Genomic DNA, 23789 nt, shown 5'->3' with positions numbered 1-23789 from the left:
TGAGGGCAGTAGTGAGGGCAGTAGCAAAGAGGGTAACCAACCTGCTTGGTCATCTGCCACACACAGTCGATGAACTGGACAAAGACGGGTGAGCGGTCCTGGTCAGCGTGGTTCTTGTCTCCGTGTCCTATCCTCTGGACACACACATCAATCACGTGTTCGTTATGACAGGACGACTGGAACCGTGTCATCGTGTGCTTGTTTCACATTCAATGTTCCCTCTGTTGAAGTCTGACACTGAAGCAAATCCACATCTATGAGTCAGATCTTGTGTTTTCAGTGTGGAGGTGCAGCTCTATGCTTTTGGTGTCTTTCTAAGCAAGTCTTCAGTCCTCCTCCTCTTCAGCTCCACCTTTTTCCCTCACCTCTCCGTCCCTGTCAGAAACATGTGGAGGCGCATGACGAGGTGACGTCCGGGTGAACAAGGCCACACGGAGGGGCGTGGCGGCGGAAGTGACGTCATTTGGCCTCACGAAGCCGTGGGGAGCTCGCAGACGTGTCAGGTATAGAACAGCCTTAAAGGTTGTGGTTCTGGTGACTGTAAAGGTTCTGGTTCTAGTGACTGTTAAGGGTGTGGTTCTAGTGACTGTAAAGGTTGTGGTTCTGATGATTGTAAAGATTCAGGTTCTGATGATTGTAAAGATTCAGGTTCTGATGATTGTAAAGATTCAGGTTCTAGTGACTGTTAAGGGTGTGGTTCTAGTGACTGTTAAGGGTGTGGTTCTAGTGACTGTAAAGGTTGTGGTTCTGATGATTGTAAAGATTCAGGTTCTGATGATTGTAAAGGTTGTGGTTCTAGTGACTGTTAAGGGTGTGGTTCTAGTGACTGTAAAGGTTGTGGTTCTGATGATTGTAAAGATTCAGGTTCTTGTGACTGTAAAGGTTCTGGTTCTAGTGACTGTTAAGGGTGTGGTTCTAGTGACTGTTAAGGGTGTGGTTCTAGTGACTGTAAAGGTTGTGGTTCTAGTGACTGTAAAGGTTGTGGTTCTGATGATTGTAAAGATTCAGGTTCTGATGATTGTAAAGATTCAGGTTCTAGTGACTGTAAAGGTTGTGGTTCTGATGATTGTAAAGGTTCTGGTTCTAGTGACCGTAAAGGTTGTGGTTCTGGTGACTGTAAAGGTTGTGGTTCTAGTGACTGTAAAGGTTGTGGTTCTGATTACTGTAAAGGTTGTGGTTCTAGTGACTGTAAAGGTTGTGGTTCTAGTGAATGTAAAGGTTGTGGTTCTAGTGACTGTAAAGGTTGTGGTTCTAGTGACTGTAAAGGTTGTGGTTCTGGTGACTGTAAAGGTTCTGGTTCTAGTGACTGTTAAGGGTGTGGTTCTAGTGACTGTTAAGGGTGTGGTTCTGATGATTGTAAAGATTCAGGTTCTGATGATTGTAAAGGTTGTGGTTCTGGTGACTGTAAAGGTTCTGGTTCTAGTGACTGTTAAGGGTGTGGTTCTAGTGACTGTTAAGGGTGTGGTTCTGATGATTGTAAAGATTCAGGTTCTGATGATTGTAAAGGTTGTGGTTCTAGTGACTGTTAAGGGTGTGGTTCTAGTGACTGTTAAGGGTGTGGTTCTAGTGACTGTAAAGGTTGTGGTTCTAGTGACTGTAAAGGTTGTGGTTCTGATGATTGTAAAGATTCAGGTTCTGATGATTGTAAAGGTTGTGGTTCTAGTGACTGTTAAGGGTGTGGTTCTAGTGACTGTTAAGGGTGTGGTTCTAGTGACTGTTAAGGGTGTGGTTCTAGTGACTGTAAAGGTTGTGGTTCTAGTGACTGTAAAGGTTGTGGTTCTGATGATTGTAAAGATTCAGGTTCTGATGATTGTAAAGATTCAGGTTCTGATGATTGTAAAGATTCAGGTTCTTGTGACTGTAAAGGTTCTGGTTCTAGTGACTGTTAAGGGTGTGGTTCTAGTGACTGTTAAGGGTGTGGTTCTAGTGACTGTAAAGGTTGTGGTTCTGATGATTGTAAAGATTCAGGTTCTGATGATTGTAAAGGTTGTGGTTCTAGTGACTGTTAAGGGTGTGGTTCTAGTGACTGTAAAGGTTGTGGTTCTGATGATTGTAAAGATTCAGGTTCTTGTGACTGTAAAGGTTCTGGTTCTAGTGACTGTTAAGGGTGTGGTTCTAGTGACTGTTAAGGGTGTGGTTCTAGTGACTGTAAAGGTTGTGGTTCTAGTGACTGTAAAGGTTGTGGTTCTGATGATTGTAAAGATTCAGGTTCTGATGATTGTAAAGATTCAGGTTCTAGTGACTGTAAAGGTTGTGGTTCTGATGATTGTAAAGGTTCTGGTTCTAGTGACCGTAAAGGTTGTGGTTCTGGTGACTGTAAAGGTTGTGGTTCTAGTGACTGTAAAGGTTGTGGTTCTGATTACTGTAAAGGTTGTGGTTCTAGTGACTGTAAAGGTTGTGGTTCTAGTGAATGTAAAGGTTGTGGTTCTAGTGACTGTAAAGGTTGTGGTTCTAGTGACTGTAAAGGTTGTGGTTCTGGTGACTGTAAAGGTTCTGGTTCTAGTGACTGTTAAGGGTGTGGTTCTAGTGACTGTTAAGGGTGTGGTTCTGATGATTGTAAAGATTCAGGTTCTGATGATTGTAAAGGTTGTGGTTCTAGTGACTGTTAAGGGTGTGGTTCTAGTGACTGTTAAGGGTGTGGTTCTAGTGACTGTAAAGGTTGTGGTTCTAGTGACTGTAAAGGTTGTGGTTCTGATGATTGTAAAGATTCAGGTTCTGATGATTGTAAAGATTCAGGTTCTAGTGACTGTAAAGGTTGTGGTTCTGATGATTGTAAAGGTTCTGGTTCTAGTGACCGTAAAGGTTGTGGTTCTGGTGACTGTAAAGGTTGTGGTTCTGGTGACTGTAAAGGTTGTGGTTCTGATTACTGTAAAGGTTGTGGTTCTAGTGACTGTAAAGGTTGTGGTTCTAGTGACTGTAAAGGTTGTGGTTCTAGTGACTGTAAAGGTTGTGGTTCTAGTGACTGTAAAGGTTGTGGTTCTAGTGACTGTAAAGGTTGTGGTTCTAGTGACTGTAAAGGTTCTGGTTCTGATACTCACTGAGGCAAACTTGTGTCCAAAGCTTATCCATTCCTTCTCCATCAAAACCTGCACACACACACACACACCCACACTCTTACAGCTTGAGAACACAGCTGTGAACTGAGCAGGGGTCAGAGGTCAGAGGTCACTGACCTGGAAGCCTCTCAGTGTGCGGTAGTGGCAGTCCAGCATCATCATGGCCAGAGAGGTGAGCTGAGCGGTTCGATCCCAGCCGTCGCTGCAGTGGACGACCACCGAGTTCCCCCCGGACACCTTGTCAGCAACCTGGATGGCTCCGGACAGCACCAGCTGGAAGGACAGCGCCACCTTAAACACCGTCTTTACACCACCTCAACATCACTGGCTGGAAGGACAGTGTCACCTTACTGCCTTAACACAACTTTAAATACCCCCTTAACTCAACTTTAAATACCCTCTTAAATCCACCTAGTTATGCCTCAACTCCATCTTAAAAATCGCCTTAACACCACCTTAAATACAACCTTAACATCGCCTTAAATACCACCTCAACACCATCTTAAAGACCACCTTAACACGACCTTAAATACCACCTCAACACCACCAGCTGGAAGGACGGCGCCACCTTTAATACTGCCTTAACTCCACCTTAAATGCTGCCTTAATACCACCTTAAATACCACCTCAATACCACCAGCACGAAAGACAGCGCCACCTTAAATACTGCCTTAACACTACCTTAAATACTGCCTTAACACCACCTCAACACCAGAATCAGAATCAGAACCACCAGCTGAAAGGACAACGCAACCTTAAATAGTGCCTTAACTCCACCTTAAAAACTGCCTTAATACCATCTAAAATACTGTGGCGGTTGCTAGGATCCAGGCGAGAGGCCTGGATCCTAGCAACCGCCACAGTGCCCAAAGGAACTATGGGTAAAGGGGCGGCTTTTGCGCTCTCCCACGCTGAGGCTTTTGTGGGCTGTTCCAGTGTAGTTCTGTGTTCGCTACAATAAAGACGTGTTCCAAGATTCAGCTCTTCGTCCTGCCACAATACCACCTTAACACTGTCCACCTGGACCAAGTGAACTGGGAGTTCCCACCGGGAGGTGGTTGAACTGGGAGTTCCCACCTTGACGTGCTCCAGCCAGTGGGTGGACTCCAGGCTGGACAGCCAATGGGACTCCTCCACGTTGGGGTAGACGATGTCCTTGAGCTTCTTCAGAGATTCTCTCATGACGTGGATGTTTTGGATGTCCAGGAAGACGAGCTCCGCATTCTGGTACTCATCACCCTCATAGCCTCCACCAGTGGCCTGCAGGGGGACCACGTCAACACGTCAACACATGAAGACGTCAACACATGAAGACATCAACACGTCAACACATGAAGACATCAACACGTCAACACGTCGACACATGAAGACATCAACACGTCAACACATGAAGACATCAACACGTCAACACGTGAAGACGTCAACACATGAAGACATCAACACGTCAACACATGAAGACATCAACACGTCAACACATGAAGACATCAACACGTCAACACGTGAAGACGTCAACACATGAAGACATCAACACGTCAACACGTGAAGACATCAACACGTCAACACATGAAGACATCAACACATCAACACGTCGACACATGAAGACATCAACACGTCAACACATGAAGACATCAACACGTCAACACGTGAAGACGTCAACACATGAAGACATCAACACGTCAACACATGAAGACATCAACACGTCAACACATGAAGACATCAACACGTCAACACATGAAGACATCAACACATCAACACATGAAGACATCAACACGTCAACACATGAAGACATCAACACGTCAACACGTGAAGACATGAAGTCGTCAACACTTCAACACGTCAACACATCAACACATGAAGACGTCAACACATGAAGACATCAACACGTCAACACGTGAAGACATGAAGTCGTCAACACTTCAACACGTCAACACATCAACACATGAAGACGTCAACACATGAAGACATCAACACGTCAACACGTCGACACATGAAGACATCAACACGTCAACACATGAAGACATCAACACGTCAACACATGAAGACATCAACACGTCAACACGTGAAGACGTCAACACATGAAGACATCAACACGTCAACACGTGAAGACATCAACACGTCAACACATGAAGACATCAACACATCAACATGTCGACACATGAAGACATCAACACGTCAACACATGAAGACATCAACACGTCAACACATGAAGACATCAACACGTCAACACATGAAGACATCAACACGTCAACACATGAAGACATCAACACGTCAACACGTGAAGACATGAAGTCGTCAACACTTCAACACGTCAACACATCAACACATGAAGACGTCAACACATGAAGACATCGACACGTCAACACATCAACACGTGAAGACATGAAGACATCAACACATGAAGACGTGAAGACATAAACACATGAATCCATCAACACATGAACACATGAAGACATCAACACATGAAGATGTGAAGACATGAAGACATCAACACATGAAGACGTCAACACATGAAGACGTGAACACATGAAGACATCAGGACATGAACACATGAAGACGTGAAGACATCAACACATGAAGACATCAACACGTCAACACAGCAACACGTCAACACTTGAACACATGAAGACATCAGGACATGAACACATCAACACGTGAACACATGAAGACGTGAAGACATCAACACATGAAGACGTGAACACATGAAGACATCAGGACATGAACACATGAAGACGTGAAGACATCAACACATGAAGACATCAACACGTCAACACATCAACACATCAACACGTGAACACATGAACACATCAGGACATGAACACATCAACACGTCAACACGTGAACACATGAAGACGTGAAGACATGAACAAATCATCACATGAAGACCAGGCGAGGCCAGTCCAGATCGAGTCCTGGCTGGTCCAGACCAATCCAGATCCGGTCCAGACCTGGTCCAGGCCGGTCCAGACCCGTGGAGACCTGGTCCTGGCTCACCTTGTTGGCCACGGCGTTGACGTTGGGCCGGGCGTCGAAGATGGTGAGCCTGCTGGTTCCGTTGGCCTCGCGGATCAGGTCCAGGTAGCGCTCGTCGTCACGGTTACGTTTGCCCGACATGCCGACCAGAGGCTGACTGCAGCGAGTGATGACGGCCTGGTTCTCCCTGTGGATCCACGACAGAACCTGGACACACAGGGAACCCTGCTTAAACACACACCTCTAGTGGCCGTCTGGGGTGGTGCTGGACTGGGTCCTGCTGCTTTACTTTGAAAAGTTCAGTTCACAACCACTTCCTCTCTTACCTTCTGCAGGATTGATTAACATACCAGGATATCTCCGTTATCTGGATTAATATACCAGGATATCTCCGTTACCTGGATTAACATACCAGGATATCTCCGTTACCTGGATTAATATACCAGGATATCTCTGTTCCCTGGATTAACATAACAGGATTTCTCCGTTACCTGGATTAACATAACAGGATATCTCCGTTACCTGGATTAACATAACAGGATATCTCCGTTACCTGGATTAACATGCCAGGATATCTCCGTTACCTGGATTAATATACCAGGATATCTCCGTTTTCTGGATTAACATACCAGGATATGTCTGTTCCCTGGATTAACATACCAGGATATCTCTGTTACCTGGATTAATATACCAGGATATGTCTGTTACCTGGATTAACATACCAGGATATCTCTGTAACCTGGATTAACATACCAGGATCTCTGTTACCTGGATAAACATGCCAGGATATCTCTGTTGCCTGGATTAACATACCAGGATGTCTCTGTTACCTGGATTAATATACCAGGATATGTCTGTTACCTGGATTAACATACCACGATATCTCTGTTCCCTAGATTAACATACCAGGATATCTCTGTAACCTGGATTAACATACCAGGATATCTCTGTGCCCTAGATTAACATACCAGGATATCTGCTACCTGGATTAACATGCCAGGATATCTGCTACCTGGATTAACATGCCAGGATATCTGCTACCTGGATTAACATGCCAGGATATCTCTGTTACCTGGATTAACACGCCAGGATATCTCTGTTACCCTAACCCTCACTGTGATGTTATCCAGAACAAATCCTGCTCCAGAGCAGGTTAGACATTCAGTGTCAGTTACCATGGTGATTTAATCTGGGAAGATGTGAACCAGCGTTGTAGTACGGAAAACCTGAGTTAATCCTGAAGTTACATGGATAAGAGAAAGCCTGAGTTGTAGTTCAGGACCATGATGATGTCCTGCAATGATGACATGTGATGTGATGTAATGATGTGATGATGTCATGTGATGGTGTGAAGATGTGATGTAATGATGTGATGATGTCATGTAATGGCATCCTCACCGGGATTCGTCCTCTGGAGCGGAATGCTGACACTCGTTTCAGGTCCTCGTCTTTACTCTTGTAGGGGACGGCCAGCACAGTGGGGTAGGTGTCACACAGGTCATACATCTTATTGATGAAGGAGATACGCCACTTGTTATTGGGTAAACCCTGAAGGAGGAGGGAGGAGGAGGAGAAGAGAGGAGGAGGGAGGAGAAGAGAGGAGGAGGAATTACTCCCATGAACAGAGAGAAATCCACAACAGTATGAATCTCGGTCTAAACTCAAAACTAAAGGATCGACCTCCACCCTCTGTCCTCTCTCACCTCCACCCTCTGTCCTCTCTAACCTCCACCCTCTGTCCTCTCTAACCTCCACCCTCTGTCCTCTCTCACCTCCACCCTCTGTCCTCTCTAACCTCCACCCTCTGTCCTCTCTCACCTCCACCCTCTGTCCTCTCTCACCTCCACCCTCTGTCCTCTCTAACCTCCACCCTCTGTCCTCTCTAACCTCCACCCTCTGTCCTGTCTAACCTCCACCCTCTGTCCTCTCTAACCTCCACCATCTGTCCTCTCTAACCTCTACCCTCTGTCCTCCACCCTCTGTCCTCTCTAACCTCCACCCTCTGTCCTCTCTAACCTCCACCATCTGTCCTCTCTAACCTCCACCCTCTGTCCTGTCTAACCTCCACCCTCTGTCCTCTCTAACCTCCACCCTCTGTCCTCTCTAACCTCCACCATCTGTCCTCTCTAACCTCTACCCTCTGTCCTCCACCCTCTACCCTCTGTCCTCCACCCTCTGTCCTCTCTAACCTCCACCCTCTGTCCTCTCTAACCTCCACCCTCTGTCCTGTCTAACCTCCACCCTCTGTCCTCTCTAACCTCCACCCTCTGTCCTCTCTAACCTCCACCATCTGTCCTCTCTAACCTCTACCCTCTGTCCTCCACCCTCTGTCCTCTCTCACCTCCACCCTCTGTCCTCTCTCACCTCCACCCTCTGTCCTCTCTAACCTCCACCCTCTGTCCTCTCTAACCTCCACCCTCTGTCCTCTCTAACCTCCACCCTCTGTCCTCTCTAACCTCCACCCTCTGTCCTCTCTAACCTCTACCCTCTGTCCTCCACCCTCTGTCCTCTCTAACCTCCACCCAGGCCTGTAGCGACACGACATCGTCGTAGGCCTAAAAAACCGTCGACGTCAAACCCGTAAGTCGCCGTGCTGCCACGCCCACTCGCCACACACACTGAGTGACCAGAACCAAGCAGCATGGAGGACGAGACTGATCTCCAACCAGCTCTCAGGCTCAGCAGCAAGCCGCCGCTCCACCTCAAAGGTGTTTGGAGACTTTAAAGCAGCCAGAAGCGTAAAGGGAGAGTTATTTGCAGTCTTTGACGATGCAGCTAGCACGTCACAGCAGCACAACTTCCTGGTGGAGCGTTTGAAGTGGAGGCGTCCCGTTGTTACTTGTACCGCCGGAGAACAGAAGGAAGGAACGTTACCGTCGCCAACGTTTGATAAATTCATTTACTTTCAGTTGTGCGACGTGAGCTTGAGCTCTGCGCACCTCGGTGGTGCTAGCTAACTGTGTTTGGCTACTGTTAGTAGCTGGTGGCTAAACAGCTGTGTTTAGCTAGCATTAGCTAGAAATAGCATATCATGCTGGCATGAATGGAAACGGTGGCTAACTTACAGCTAGCAGAACACGGCTATCTCGCCACAAGCACCACCAAAGTTTAGAGCTGCTAGCTACGGTAGCAAGCAGATTGTAGTAACATTAGACGCATCTGTTCAACGTCACGTTTGACAATTCATGATTAGCGTTAGCTCAATCACGCTGTGGTCGTTTCCCAGTGAAACACATTATTAGACTGACGTTTGCTAGCTTAGCATCATGATTCACTACAACAAAGTTAGTTCACCAATGAATGTGAACTAACGGAGCCAAGGCAACGTTAGAATAGTCCACTATTATATTAAATAATCGCCCAAAATAATAGTTTTAAAAATAATCATTTACCCCCAGCCCTACCTCCACCCATCTAGAGCGTTTACCTGCCGTCTGAACTCCTCCACAGGCTTGTAGATGCCCCAGCCGTTCTCAGCGTACTTCTCCTGGGTGACGTATGCGAACAGATGCTGGGTGGAGAAAAGACCCGAGACATGAACAGGTGTTGATGTCGCAGCACCTTGACCACTGCAGGTGGAGGTCAAAGGAAGTCAAATGAAACGAGGCTGAATGCAGTGCCTGTGTGGGCCAGCAGGGGGACAGTGAGTGCAGTGCAGTGCCCGTGTGGGCCAGCAGGGGGCGGTCTTACCAGGCCGTGGGAGAGCGGGAAGGCATGTCTGAACAGAAGATCAAAGATGTCTCTCCTGCTATGTCCCTCCTGCTTCAAGGCAAACCTCAGGTTCCTCATGTCCTGCAGAAACAGAGCCATCAAGTTCATCGCTCCCTGACTGATGTACTGATCACTTTCATTGATCTGATCAATCTCCAGGAGCCAAAGTGACAGTGGACTGGTCCTTTGTAGTGATCCATAAGGAACTTGATGTGTCACCATGGAAACCAGCGGCTCACAAGGTTATTGAGTCCTGGTGGTTTGAGGTGCTTCATGTTGTTGTAACGCTTTCTGTAAATGATGAGGTTCTGTTGGTTCTTTTTCTTTAGTGTTACTTGAAGGCACCGTTAGAGTGAGCTGGCGTCTGATTGGCTGAGAGTGGAGAAGGGGGTGGCGTTAGCAATGTGGCAGCGTCAGCCCTGAGCTCGGGAGTCGATCCAGGATCAATGCTTGATCCTTGATGACGCACACACACGCACACACCTTGCAGGTGATGTCGAGGCCGTATGAATTTTCTCCTCTACTTGAAGCTCCACCCATCTTCTCCACCCGACTGATGGCACCCAGAGGAACGTCCAGCGTCAGCGTCACATCCTACCACACACACACACACACACACTTCAGGAGAGAGAGAGAGAGAGAGAGAGAGAGAGAGAGAGAGAGAGAGAGAGAGAGAGAGACTTACAGTATCGGAGCTCTTGAAGTACAGTCTGTAGTTGGTGATCAGTACTTTTCCCTTCACGGCTCCGTTGAACGGACAGACATAGATAATTTCTTTATCTGAGGAAAAACAAACATTTAAGTGATTTATATAAATATCACACAACTGATTTACTGCTTTTAATTTCAGTCTCTGGTGTGTATGTCTGTCCATACACCTGTGTGACCTGTGTGTGTGTGTATATATAGATATATAAAAGCAGTGTGTCTCTGATTATTAACTCCGTCACATCTCTTCTCACGGTGCACCTATGCGCTGCATATAGTTCATACTAGGGCTGCAACAAAAAAAATCGATAAAATGATTAAATTCGATTATCAAAAGTCTTGGCAACAAATTTCATTATCGATTTGTTGTGTCGTGCGATTTCTGTGCCACTCGCCATGCTGCGGAGCCATTTACTGCACCTCCGGAGCTTTGTCAATGGGTTTCTGATTGAAACGAAGTTCAAAAAGGAAGTGAAGGGAGCGAGGCGGAGGCAGGGCGGAGGCATGGCGGAGGCAGGGCGGAGGCGGTGCAATAGAACCTGTGAGCAGTGACCTGGTAAGAGTGACACCCTGTACTGGACGACGCGTCACTGAGCACCGACACATTGTTAACTGTTAACACACCTTAATGAGGACAACCTGCCTGACGAGGACGACGACAGGTTTTCCTGGAACGTTTCAAGCTGAGTGACACTGAAATGACCAAAATCCTGATTATTGAAATATTCAGACGTCGTGGTGTCAGGAGGGTGAGGGTTGTATACATGTGTATAGGTAGATAGATTGTATACATCTTTGTATTGCTTCAGTTATGTTCTTTTAAATAATCATAACATATTTGATGTTTGGTTCGTTCAATATCAACTGGTCCTACAATTTGGATGCTTTTTTTGTTTTCATATTTAACCGATTAATCAATTAATGAAAAAAAAAAAATCGACCGATTAATCGATAATTAAAATAATTGTTAGTTGCAGCCCTCCTTCATTCCATCCGTTTGCGCCACTGGGTACAAACTCACAAGTATCCATTTTTTGAAAAGCAGAGAGAGAGCGAGACAGAGAGAAAGAAAAAGAAAGACAGAAGGAGAGAGAGAGAGAGAGAGAGAGAGAGAGAGAGAGAGAGAGAGAGAGAGAGAGAGAGAGATGCTGAGAGAGAGAGCTTGAAATGTCCCAAGTTCATCTTCAGTCTTTTACTGGACCACGTGTTTCTTCCAACCTTTTACATTGTGTGACACTGCGACTGAGTGCTGTTTCAATCTATTGATCAGCTCAGTTTGATTGATGATTGGTGGATGTGATGGGCTTGTCGTCAGCTCACCTATGATTCTATCTTCTCCAGGAAGCAGCGACACGTCGGCTAACAGCTCCATCTTCAGAGATTCCCGGGGACTCTGGAAGACAGAGAAACGGCCAATCAATATGCTATCAATAACAGCTGATCAATATGCTATCAATAACAGCTGATCAATATGCTATCAATAACAGCCGATCAATATGCTATCAATAACAGCCGATCAATACGCTATCAATAACAGCCGATCAATATGCTATCAAAAACAGCCGATCAATATGCCATCAATAACAGCTGATCAATATGCTATCAATAACAGCCGATCAATATGCTATCAATAACAGCTGATCAATATGCTATCAATAACAGCTGATCAATATGCCATCAATAACAGCCGATCAATATGCTATCAATAACAGCCGATCAATATGCTATCAAAAACAGCCGATCAATATGCCATCAATAACAGCCGATCAATATGCTATCAAAAACAGCCGATCAATATGCCATCAATAACAGCCGATCAATACGCTATCAATAACAGCCGATCAATACGCTATCAATAACAGCCGATCAATACGCTATCAATAACAGCCGATCAATATGCTATCAATAACAGCTGATCAATATGCTATCAATAACAGCTGATCATTATGCTATCAATAACAGCTGATCAATACGCTATCAATAACAGCCGATCAATACGCTATCAATAACAGCCGATCAATACGCTATCAATAACAGCTGATCAATATGCTATCAATAACAGCCGATCAATACACTATCAATAACAGCTGATCATTATGCTATCAATAACAGCTGATCAATCCGCTATCAATAACAGCTGATGGAAGGAGAACATTGATGAGAGAAGGAGTCCTCCAGAACAGTGTTTTTCAACCACTGTGCCATGGTACACTGGTGTTTCCGCGAGATCTAGTCAGGTGTGCCGTGGGAAATTATCCAATTTCACATTTTTTTCTAAAAATCATTTGCTCTCACAGCCGCTGTCAGCTGTGAGAGCAGTGTGTTGAAGAGTAATCATGTATAAATACTCTTCGCCACTAGATGGCAGCACAGAACTTTGCCGTTGAAATGTAAAGTGACAGACGTCAGTGTGGTTCATCTCCACCTCCTGCTACCATCTTGTATCAAAGTACTGTGTCAGTGACAGTGATGGAGAAGTTTTAGAAAAGGAAGAATGTGAACCAGGATCTCAGTTCTTCATCCATCAGGTCCAGGTTTCACACTGAGGGAGTCACTATTAAAAAAACACATTGGGAAATACTTTTTTTCTGTATTTATTTGATTCCTGTTGATAAAACTTTGATGAGAAAGACTTTATATTATTAATAGAGGCTACAGAGTTTCACATTTTAACATTTTCGGGTGGTGGTGGTGTGCCTCCAGATTTTTCCAAAGAAAAAAGTGTGCCTTGGCTCAAAAAAGGTTGAAAAACACTGGTCTAGACCACCATCAGTCCAGTCTACAGTGTGAAAACAGCCAGCATGGAGGAAGGAGGTCTGGTCAAAGGAAGTAAACCTGAAGGAAAACCAGCACTGAACACACCACCCCCCTGGGAGCAGGGTGGAGGCAGCATCATGCTGAGGAGGTGAAGAGTGACGGCGGCTCAGACACACACAGTGAGAGATGTGGCGTCTTGTCTACGCTGGTCAGGGACATGGTGGACGCAGACTGCAGGACGACAATCAGCAAAATGACTTGTCATCCGGCAGACAGTCATCCTGCAGACAGTCGTCCTGCAGACAGTCGTCCCGCTGAGTCGTCCCGCTGACAGTCGTCCCGCTGACAGTCGTACCGCTGACAGTCGTACCGCTGACAGTCGTACCGCAGACAGTCGTCCCGCTGACAGTCGTCCCGCTGACAGTCGTCCCGCTGACAGTCGTACCGCTGACAGTCGTACCGCAGACAGTCGTACCGCAGACAGTCGTCCCGCTGACAGTCGTCCCCGACAGTCGTCCCCGACAGTCGTCCCGCTGACCGTCATCCCACTGACCGTCATCCCACTGACAGTCATCCCACTGACAGTCATCCCACTGACCGTCATCCCACTGACAGTCATCCCACTGACCGTCATCCCACTGACCGTCATCCCACTGACCGTCATCCCACTGACAGTCATCCCACTGACAGTCATCCCACTGACAGTCATCCCACTGACAGTCGTCCTGTAGACAGTCGTCCCGCAGACAGTCGTCCCGCTGACAGTCGTCCCGCTGACAGTCGTCCCGCAGACAGTCGTCCCGCAGACAGTCGTCCCTCTGACAGTCGTCCCGCAGACAGTCGTCCCGCTGACAGTCGTCCCGAAGACAGTCGTCCCGAAGACAGTCATCCCGCAAACAGTCGTCCCGCACACATTCGTCCTGCAAACATTCGTCCTGCAGACAGTCGTTCCGCAGACAGTCGTCCTGGAGACAGTCATCCTGGAGACAGGGACAACATGGAGTTCCTCAGGGTTCTTACCGAGGGCATGTGTGTCTCTAACGTGTTGGAGTTGTAGACCGAGACTGGAGATGCCATCGCTCATCGGGGGCTTCAAAGACTGAGAGAGAGCGAGAGAGAGAGAGCATTAGCATTAGCATTAGCATCAAATTTGGGCTCAATGCCACGTCAGGAGAAAAAGGAAAAAGAATAGGAAACATTCCAAAAACAACAGCGTCCTTCAGAGGCCTGGCCTTTTGGGTCTCTAAGAAAACCTCCTGAGTCCAAGTCTGTTTGGCTCCACGAAGGCTAATCTGGAACGACGAGCCTAATAATAATGCTCACGCTGCATTAACTGCACAAACAGGAATTTCTGGAAGCAGAACTCCTCCTGTTGTCATGGTGATGAATTAATATTCCAACAGGAAACACACTCACGGAGGAAACTCCGCCTCCAAATCAGTGGATGTCAAATGTAAAGTCAAAGAAGAAGAGTAAGGAAGCTCTGCTGGAGCCTTTCTGCTGGAATCTAGTGAAAGTGAGTCCCTTTCTATTGTCCCATCAATTAACGTGCTCTAATCTCACCAAGTCAGCATTAACAAGTCAGCATTAACAAGTCAGGAATGTTCTGCTTTGGCTGCAGCAGCAGTGTTGCTTTGAGCTGCTGGATGTGTTTGAATTCTTCATAATCTCAGAGATTAACTGCTCCTCTATGGTAAAGTCAGCTGCTCTGCAGGGTTTCTCCCTCTGTGATTGGTCACACGCTGCAAGCTCCGCCCCTTTCATGTCAACGCTCTGATCCTGGAGGGAAACTCTGGGTTGAACCAGTGAGTTGAGAACCTGCTCCGTGTTAATGCTGCTCAGGATCCAGAATGTCTGGGTTAGTTAATCCAGCTAACAGAGATATCCTGCTATGTTAATCCAGGGTCATAATCCAGGGACCAGGGGAATTCACCCACTCATCATTTTTACTGCTTTATCCTGTTCAGGATGTATATGGTACATACATACTTTTTTCTTGGTATAAATTAGGGTTGTACATGCATACATACAGAAATCATAATAATGCGACGGCGGTACAAGTTAGTGACGTCTGCCATGGCGAGGAAAGAACTACAAGTTTCTGAAAATGGACGATAAAAAGCTCATTTGGGTTCTAGAGGATTTCCAGTGGTTCCAGCAGATCATTGCTTTGGTAACTTACATGATCTGCTCCTTTTCATCCTGAGTTTCCCTGAACGCTACGATGAGCCGGCCCTTTAAATGTTGTTGCTGCAAGGAATTGTGGGGCAGCATGAGCTGCTCTCCTTTGGTAAGGGAAGCATCAGTGTTTCCTAGGCTAAAGGAAGCATCAGTGTTTCCTAGGCTAAAGGAGGCTCTAAAGGAAGCATCAGTGTTTCCTAGGCTAAAGGAGGCTCTAAAGGAATCATCAGTATTTCCTAGGCTAAAGGAAGCATCAGTGTTTCCTAGGCTAAACGAAGCATCAGTGTTTCCTAGGCTAAAGGAAGCATCAGTGTTTCCTAGGCTAAAGGAAGCATCAGTGTTTCCTAGGCTAAAGGAAGCATCAGTGTTTCCTAGGCTAAAGGAAGCATCAGTGTTTCCTAGGCTAAAGGAAGCATCAGTGTTTCCTAGGCTAAAGGAAGCATCAGTGTTTCCTAGGCTAAAGGAAGCATCAGTGTTTCCTAGGCTAAAGGAAGCATCAGTGTTTCCTAGGCTAAAGGAAGCATCAGTGTTTCCTAGGCTAAAGGAAGCATCAGTGTTTCCAAGGCTAAAGGAAGCATCAGTGTTTCCTAGTCTAAAGGAAGCATCAGTGTTTCCTAGGCTAAAGGAGGCTCTAAAGGAAGCATCAGTGTTTCCTAGGCTAAAGGAAGCATCAGTGTTTCCTAGGCTAAAGGAAGCATCAGTGTTTCCAAGGCTAAAGGAAGCATCAGTGTTTCCTAGTCTAAAGGAAGCATCAGTGTTTCCTAGGCTAAAGGAGGCTCTAAAGGAAGCATCAGTGTTTCCTAGGCTAAAGGAAGCATCAGTGTTTCCTAGGCTAAAGGAAGCATCAGTATTTCCTAGGCTAAAGGAAGCATCAGTGTTTCCTAGGCTAAAGGAAGCATCAGTGTTTCCTAGGCTAAAGGAAGCATCAGTGTTTCCTAGGCTAAAGGAAGCATCAGTGTTTCCTAGGCTAAAGGAAGCATCAGTATTTCCTAGGCTAAAGGAAGCATCAGTGTTTCCTAGGCTAAAGGAAGCATCAGTGTTTCCTAGGCTAAAGGAGGCTCTAAAGGAAGCAACAAGCTTCTGTTCCTTTACTTATTGAGAATTCAGCCCTGGGGCCTCCTTGATAAAGCTGCTGAAGCACAAAACAGGTCCTGAAAGATACTTACGCCACTTCCCATGCAAAGTTTGTGATTTACAAAACTAAACTTTGTGGGAGAATGCTGGTACCGGTACGACAACTTAGATTCTTGAGCAGCACATTTTGGAGACGGGGAACCTGGTGGTGCTGATGGTGAGGCGGAGAATTGAACCAGATTCACCTCGTACATTGAATATCTTCAAATATCAGACTTATTGATCCACATAACTATAAACAGCCAAGCTGCAGTGGTATAGATGTTTCTATAGTGAAACATTACTGGTGAATCAGTAGCTCGATGTTCATATGTCAAACTTTTATCTTCAAGTGATGCAGAGTGGATCGAACTGATGTATCAACTGTGACAAAGTGTGTAACAACCAGTCTAAGTTCAGAGTAAACTCAGAAATAGTGCGGAGAAACTGTAAAAACTGATTGGAGAGCACCGACCGTCTGTTGTTGGGGACGTTTGTTCTCTTCCTGCTGCTTCTATTAGGATTTACAGCTTTAAGGTACAAATATACTGAACTGTATGAACACGGCAATAAAGTGAGTCTCTGGGAAAATCTCATGCAAAAAAGATCTACAATTGAGATGAATTACCATGGGCTACCTGTAAAATAAAGACATTAAAGACTTCATATTGTTTATTTTATTATTATACATACATATATTTCTACGATATGGCTGTAAATCCTGATAAAAGCTGCTTGCAGTACGGTCATGTGCTCTGGATGCAGCGCTGCTGCTGGAGACAGACGACCTCTTCCTCCACCTCTCTAGTGGCTGAATGAACATCCACACCACCAATAAAATCTTTTCTCTCTCTAGATCTTTCCTCTCCCCAGCCTTCTCTAAAAAACCTCCGTCCACACGTCGCTATGACCACGGCTCATCGTCAGGCTTCAGGGCATGTAGTACACATGCCAGGCCTTTAGGGGTGCTGTGACTCAACAAACACACCAAAAACACAGAAGAAGACAGAGCAAATAGAACTTTAGAAGTAGAGTCCTGCTCAAAAACCGCATATATACACATATATATATATTTATATATACATATATACACACACACAAACATACATACACACACCCACACACACACATATATATATATATACACACACACATATATACATATAAATTCTATAGGTCTCTGGCCCTGCTCCTCCTGCTGCTAGCATCAGTAGCTTCTGCAGCGCCATCACGGATGGTGATTACCTCATCTTTTTTCCACAGATGATAGTCTTTGTCGTCCACACCCCGGAGGGTCAGACAGCACGAGCCGGGGTTTTAGAATTTCCCCACTCTGGGACCAGTGTTAAAAAAAACACCTGTTTTCACACTTCTAAAACTGCCTCATGTGGACGACAGGCCAGAAACATCTGGTTTAGGTGAACCGGGTTCCTGGTGTGGACGACCGGCCAGAAACATCTGGTTTAGGTGAACCGGGTTCCTGGTGTGGACGACCGGCCAGAAACATCTGGTTCAGGGGAACCAGGTTCCTGGTGTGGACGACAGGCCAGAAACATCTGGTTTAGGTGAACTGGTTTCCTGGTGTGGACAACAGGCAGGAAACATCTGGTTTAGGTGAACTGGTTTCCTGGTGTGGACGACAGGCCAGAAACATCTGGTTTAGGTGAACCAGGTTCCTGGTGTGGACGACAGGCCAGAAACATCTGGTTTAGGTGAACTGGTTTCCTGGTGTGGACAACAGGCAGGAAACATCTGGTTTAGGTGAACTGGTTTCCTGGTGTGGACGACAGGCCAGGAACATCTGGTTCAGGGGAACCAGGTTCCCGGTGTGGACGACAGGTTAGAAACATCTGGTTTACGCAAACCGGGTTCCTGGTGTGGACGACAGACAGGAAACATCTGGTTTACGTGAACCTGGTTCCTGGTGTGGACGACAGGCCAGAAACATCTGGTTCAGGGGAACCAGGTTCCCGGTGTGGACGACAGGTTAGAAACATCTGGTTTACGCAAACCGGGTTCCTGGTGTGGACGACAGACAGGAAACATCTGGTTTACGTGAACCAGGTTCCCGTTGTGGACGACAGGCCAGGAACATCTGGTTTAGGCGAACCAGGTTCCCGGTGTGGACGACAGGCCAGAAACATCTGGTTTATGCGAACCGGGTTCCTGGTGTGGACTACAGGTTAGAAACATCTGGTTTACGCAAACCGGGTTCCCGGTGTGGACGACAGGCCAGAAACATCTGGTTTCGGTGAACCTGGTTCCCGGTGTGGACGACAGGTTAGAAACATCTGGTTTAGGTGAACTGGTTTCCTGGTGTGGACAACCGGCAGGAAACATCTGGTTTAGGTGAACCAGGTTCCCGTTGTGGACGACAGGCCAGGAACATCTGGTTTAGGCGAACCGGGTTCCTGGTGTGGACGACAGGCCAGAAACATCTGGTTTATGCGAACCGGGTTCCTGGTGTGGACGACAGGCCAGAAACATCTGGTTTATGTGAACCGGGTTCCTGGTGTGGACGACAGGCCAGAAACATCTGGTTTAGGTGAACCGGGTTCCTGGTGTGGACGACAGGCCAGAAACATCTGGTTTCGGTGAACCGGGTTCCTGGTGTGGACGACAGGCAGGAAACATCTGGTTTAGGTGAACCGGGTTCCGGGTGTGGACGACAGGCCAGAAACATCTGGTTTAGGTGAACCGGTTTCCGGTGTGGACGACAGGTTAGAAACATCTGGTTTACTTGAACCTGGTTCCCGGTGTGGACGACAGGTTAGAAACATCTGGTTTCGGTGAACCGGGTTCCCGGTGTGGACGACAGGCCAGAAACATCTGGTTTAGGCAAACCGGGTTCCCGGTGTGGACGACAGGCCAGAAACATCTGGTTTAGGTGAACCGGGTACCTGGTGTGGACGACAGGCAGGAAACATCTGGTTTATGCGAACCGGGTTCCTGGTGTGGACGACAGGCCAGAAACATCTGGTTTAGGTGAACCGGGTTCCGGGTGTGGATGACAGGCAGGAAACATCTGGTTTAGGTGAACCGGGTTCCCGGTGTGGACGACAGGCCAGGAAACATCTGGTTTAGGCGAACCGGGTTTCCGGTGTGGACGACAGGCCAGAAACATCTGGTTTAGGCAAACCGGGTTCCTGGTGTGGACGACAGGCCAGAAACATCTGGTTTGGGTGAACCAGGTTCCCGGTGTGGACGACAGGTTAGAAACATCTGATTTACGCAAACCGGGTTCCTGGTGTGGACGACAGGCCAGGAACCTCTGGTTTAGGTGAACCAGGTTCCTGGTGTGGACGGGGCCTCAGGATAAAACACAAGTCCACTGAGCCTGCTCACACTCCCTGTTCAAAGATCTAACTCATACATGTAATAAACAGATAAAACTGGACTTTATCAGTTTGCGGTGTCGCCACCAAAATGTCTCCTTCCTTTCCGATACATGCTGGAGTCACAACCATGATGCTGTTTTGGGGGTCCAGCAGTGAGCTGGGGTGCTGGCCTCTGTGATGTCACTGTCCTCTGTGATGTCACTCCCCTGACCTCCACCTTCAGATCAGTCTCTTCTCCTCCACCTCTACAGTCACTGATCTCTCTGACTCTCTCACTACCGACAGCAGTGACGACGTGCAACCGATCTCTTGTTTTTCTTTTATTAGTGGTTCCACTACTGTGACACCAAATATCATTCTGCTGACCTCCACCTCCGCCACCACTATTTCTCTCTCCGTAAAATTCCTTTTCCGCGTCTTTCAAATGCCGGCGATCAGCTGATTGAGCTGTAAAAACATTGACGAGGCACTTTGCATTGACCATATATGGTAGAAAGTGGGCGTGTCGAGGGGGCGGGGCCTGAACTGGACCTTCAGGTGGAACATGATCTATAAAACGAAAGTGCGTGCAGATGTGCGTACGCACGGTTTCGTCGATCAGAATGTCTTTGGGCACGCCATTTTCAGCTGTTGGGGGCACGCTAGGGCTGCTTAATTAATCGAATCTTAACTTTGATGACGATTTTGGCTCCAGACGATCTCAAAATTCATACAATCGAGGAAAAATGATGTGGTGTTTTCATTCTGAGATGTGCAACTCAACCGCTACGGCCCCACGTGCATGAAGAGTGGCGATCCAGGATAACGCTTCACGAAGTTATAAAAGGTGCTAATGCTAAAGCTTCACTTGGTTATAAAAGGTGCTAATGCTAAAGGTTCACGAGGTTATAATGATACTAAAGCTTCACTAAGTTATAAAAGGTGCTAATGCTAAAGCTTCACTTGGTTATAAAAGGTGCTAATGCTAAAGCTTCACTAGGTTATAAAAGGTGCTAATGCTAAAGGTTCACGAGGTTATAATGATACTAAAGCTTCACTAAGTTATAAAAGGTGCTAATGCTAAAGCTTCACTAGGTTATAAAAGGTGCTAATGCTAAAGCTTCATCAAGTTATGATCTGAATGCTAAAGCTTCGCCAAGTTATAAGGATGTTAATGCTACAGCTTCACCAAGTTATAAGGATGTAAATGCTACAGCTTCACCAAGTTATTAAGATGTTAATGCTAAAGCTTCACCAAGTTATAAAGATGTTGATGCTACAGCTTCACCAAGTTATAAAGATGCTAATGCTAAAGCTTCACCAAGTTATAATGATCACAATACTAAAGCTTCACCAAGTTATAAAGATGTTAATGCTACAGCTTCACCAAGTTATAATGATCACAATACTAAAGCTTCACCAAGTTATAAAGATGTTAATGCTACAGCTTCACCATGTTATAATGATCACAATACATAGCTTCACCAAGTTATAAAGATGTTAATGCTAAAGCTTCACCAAGTTATAATGATCACAATACTAAAGCTTCACCAAGTTATAAAGATGTTAATGCTACAGCTTCACCGAGTTATAATGATGTTAATGCTAAAGCTTCACCAAGTTATAATGATCACAATACATAGCTTCACCAAGTTATAAAGATGTTAATGCTAAAGCTTCACCAAGTTATAATGATCACAATACTAAAGCTTCACCAAGTTATAAAGATGTTAATGCTACAGCTTCACCGAGTTATAATGATGTTAATGCTAAAGCTTCACCAAGTTATCATGATCACAATACTAAAGCTTCACTAAGTTATAAGGATGTTAATGCTACAGCTTCACCAACTTATAAAGATATTAATGCTAAAGCTTCACCAAGTTATACAGATGTTAATGCTAAAGCTTCACTAAGTTATAAGGATGGTAATGCTACAGCTTCACCAAGTTATAATGATGTTAATGCTAGAGCTTCACCAAGTTATAAAGATGTTAATGCTAAAGCTTCACCAAGTTATAATGATGTTAATACAACAGCTTCACCAAGTTATAAAGATGTTAAAGCTAAAGCTTCACCAAGTTATAAAGATGTTAATACAACAGCTTCACCAAGTTATAAAGATGTTAATGCTAAAGCTTCACCAAGTTATCATGATCACAATACTAAAGCTTCAGTAAGTTACGTGAAGCAGCCAGTTTCAGTTCAGGTCCCCTGAGGACGAGCCATCATTTGACAGGAAAAGCTCCAGTGACCCGAGCGGCCCGCCAGCTCCCGGTCCGCCAGGGGCCCCGTACCTGGCGGGCCGCTCCCAGACCACCCTCGGGCCCCTAGCGGGCCGGTACCGGTCCCGGTGTTTGATGGGGTTCTGTAAACACGGAGCTCCGGTCGTCGAGCCGCTCCGAAACGGAAGCCCTTAAGAGTCCCCGAGGACCGATTGGTTCCGACCCGGAAGCTCCGAGCGCCACACGGACCTCCAGAGGCCGGACCGAACTTTTCCAACTTGGACCAGGAAACAGGCCCGGACGGAGCCGCAGCTCGGCCCGGTAGACCCGCGCTCTGACCCCAGCCCCGGGACAATGCGAGCAGACTACCGGTACCGAGCGCACGGACTCAACACACGCGCGCGCGCATACACACACTCGTCGGTACTGACCCGCAGAACGCGATTCTCCCGAGGCTTGACGTCGACCTGCTTCCCTCAGACAACAGCACAGACTCGGCAGGAACTGACACGAGTCACGTGTCCCAGCTGTCGCCGCGCTGCTGCGCAAAGCATCATGGGAACCGTAGTTTTTTTTTTATGTGGGCCAGAGGAAGAAGAGACGCTTCACCCAGAACATCCGTCCACCTCCCTTTTAACACTTGTTTAATTCACCTCCACACTTTAATTCTTTAATTTACCGGTAATATACTGGACTCGGGAGCCCCACGTATCATGAACGACAAACGTTTATTTTCTTCTTCGGTCTCCTGTCTCCAAATCACACAGTCAAATAACAAAAGACAGTGCTTTCTACTGGTGACACGGAGTTTGGCAGTTTCAATTTAGATACATTACATCATAGATATAAAACACTAGATGCCTCTCTTGACGCTTGTGACGTGCCGACAGCGCCGCCATCTTGGCGAGGTCGTCCCCTTGCGCTAAACACATGGATCCCAGGCTAGAAAATCCACAAAAACGTTCGTAGCTCGCTTGTTTGTCTACGTTGCAACACAAGTAATGCCTACGGTGGCCCTGAAGTGCAAACCACAACAACAAATCATTAAACACAACAATAAATTGAAAAACACAACTGCAAATTGAAAAACACAACTGCAAATTGAAAAACACAACACAAATGAAAAAACACAACTACAAATTCGAAAACACAACACAAATGAAAAAACACAATAACAAATTCAAAAACATATCACAAATGAAAAAACACAACAACAAATTGAAAAACACAACGACATTAACTTTAATGTATAATAATTTAATAGCGTCATCTCTGATTGGACGACGGAGCAGTTCAGCCTTTGAACCGGAAGTTATTCTGCCTGGATCAGTGCCTTGAATTTCAAAACATGGAAAAGTTTGTTGACTCCTCTACCAACTCTTTCTCGCAGCTTGGACAAAACATTGTTACTTCTTTCCTTCCCGATATTTTCTCCTCTTGAAACTAAACATGCCACAAGCGAAATGACCTCCGGTTCATAAGCGCTACTTTCCCATCGTCCAATCAGCGAGATCTCTCGCTGCCAACTGGTGCCTACCTTTTCTGTTTAAGTTACCGTCTTTGTGTTTTTTCATTTGTGTTGTGTTTTTCAATTTGCAGTTGTGTTTTTTCATCTGTGTTGTGTTTTTCAATTTGCAGTTGTGTTTTTCCATTTGTTATTGTGTTTAGTGATTTGTTGTTGTGGTTTGCACTTCAGGGCCACCGTAAATACCTCATTTTAAAGCTGAGGAAAAGCTCTATCCCGTGGAAAC

General features: G+C 46.1%; 1 protein-coding gene across 2 annotated transcripts in view; it reads right to left on the bottom strand.

The window, feature by feature from the left end:
- mtm1 (myotubularin 1) overlaps positions 1–22534 on the bottom strand; it is a 29576-nt gene extending 7042 nt beyond the window's left edge. For both annotated transcript variants that reach the window (XM_080518953.1, XM_080518952.1), the window contains exons 1-13: positions 22470–22534; positions 14223–14301; positions 11766–11838; positions 10423–10517; positions 10221–10331; positions 9717–9818; positions 9454–9537; positions 7425–7574; positions 6048–6233; positions 4134–4316; positions 3174–3329; positions 3039–3086; positions 42–134 (exon numbers count right to left, since the gene is read on the bottom strand). In XM_080518953.1, the coding sequence (XP_080375079.1) occupies positions 42–134; positions 3039–3086; positions 3174–3329; positions 4134–4316; positions 6048–6233; positions 7425–7574; positions 9454–9537; positions 9717–9818; positions 10221–10331; positions 10423–10517; positions 11766–11838; positions 14223–14279 (1338 nt within the window). In that variant the 5' untranslated portion in view covers positions 14280–14301; positions 22470–22534. The remainder of the gene's footprint in view (positions 1–41; positions 135–3038; positions 3087–3173; positions 3330–4133; positions 4317–6047; positions 6234–7424; positions 7575–9453; positions 9538–9716; positions 9819–10220; positions 10332–10422; positions 10518–11765; positions 11839–14222; positions 14302–22469) is intronic.
- Positions 22535–23789: the final 1255 nt, after the last annotated feature.

The sequence above is a fragment of the Blennius ocellaris genome (genome assembly GCF_963422515.1).
Source record: "Blennius ocellaris genome assembly, chromosome: 23".
NCBI lineage: Eukaryota > Metazoa > Chordata > Actinopteri > Blenniiformes > Blenniidae > Blennius > Blennius ocellaris.
The sequence above is the reverse complement of the archived record's forward strand: the minus strand, read 5'-3'. Positions and strand labels throughout refer to the sequence as shown.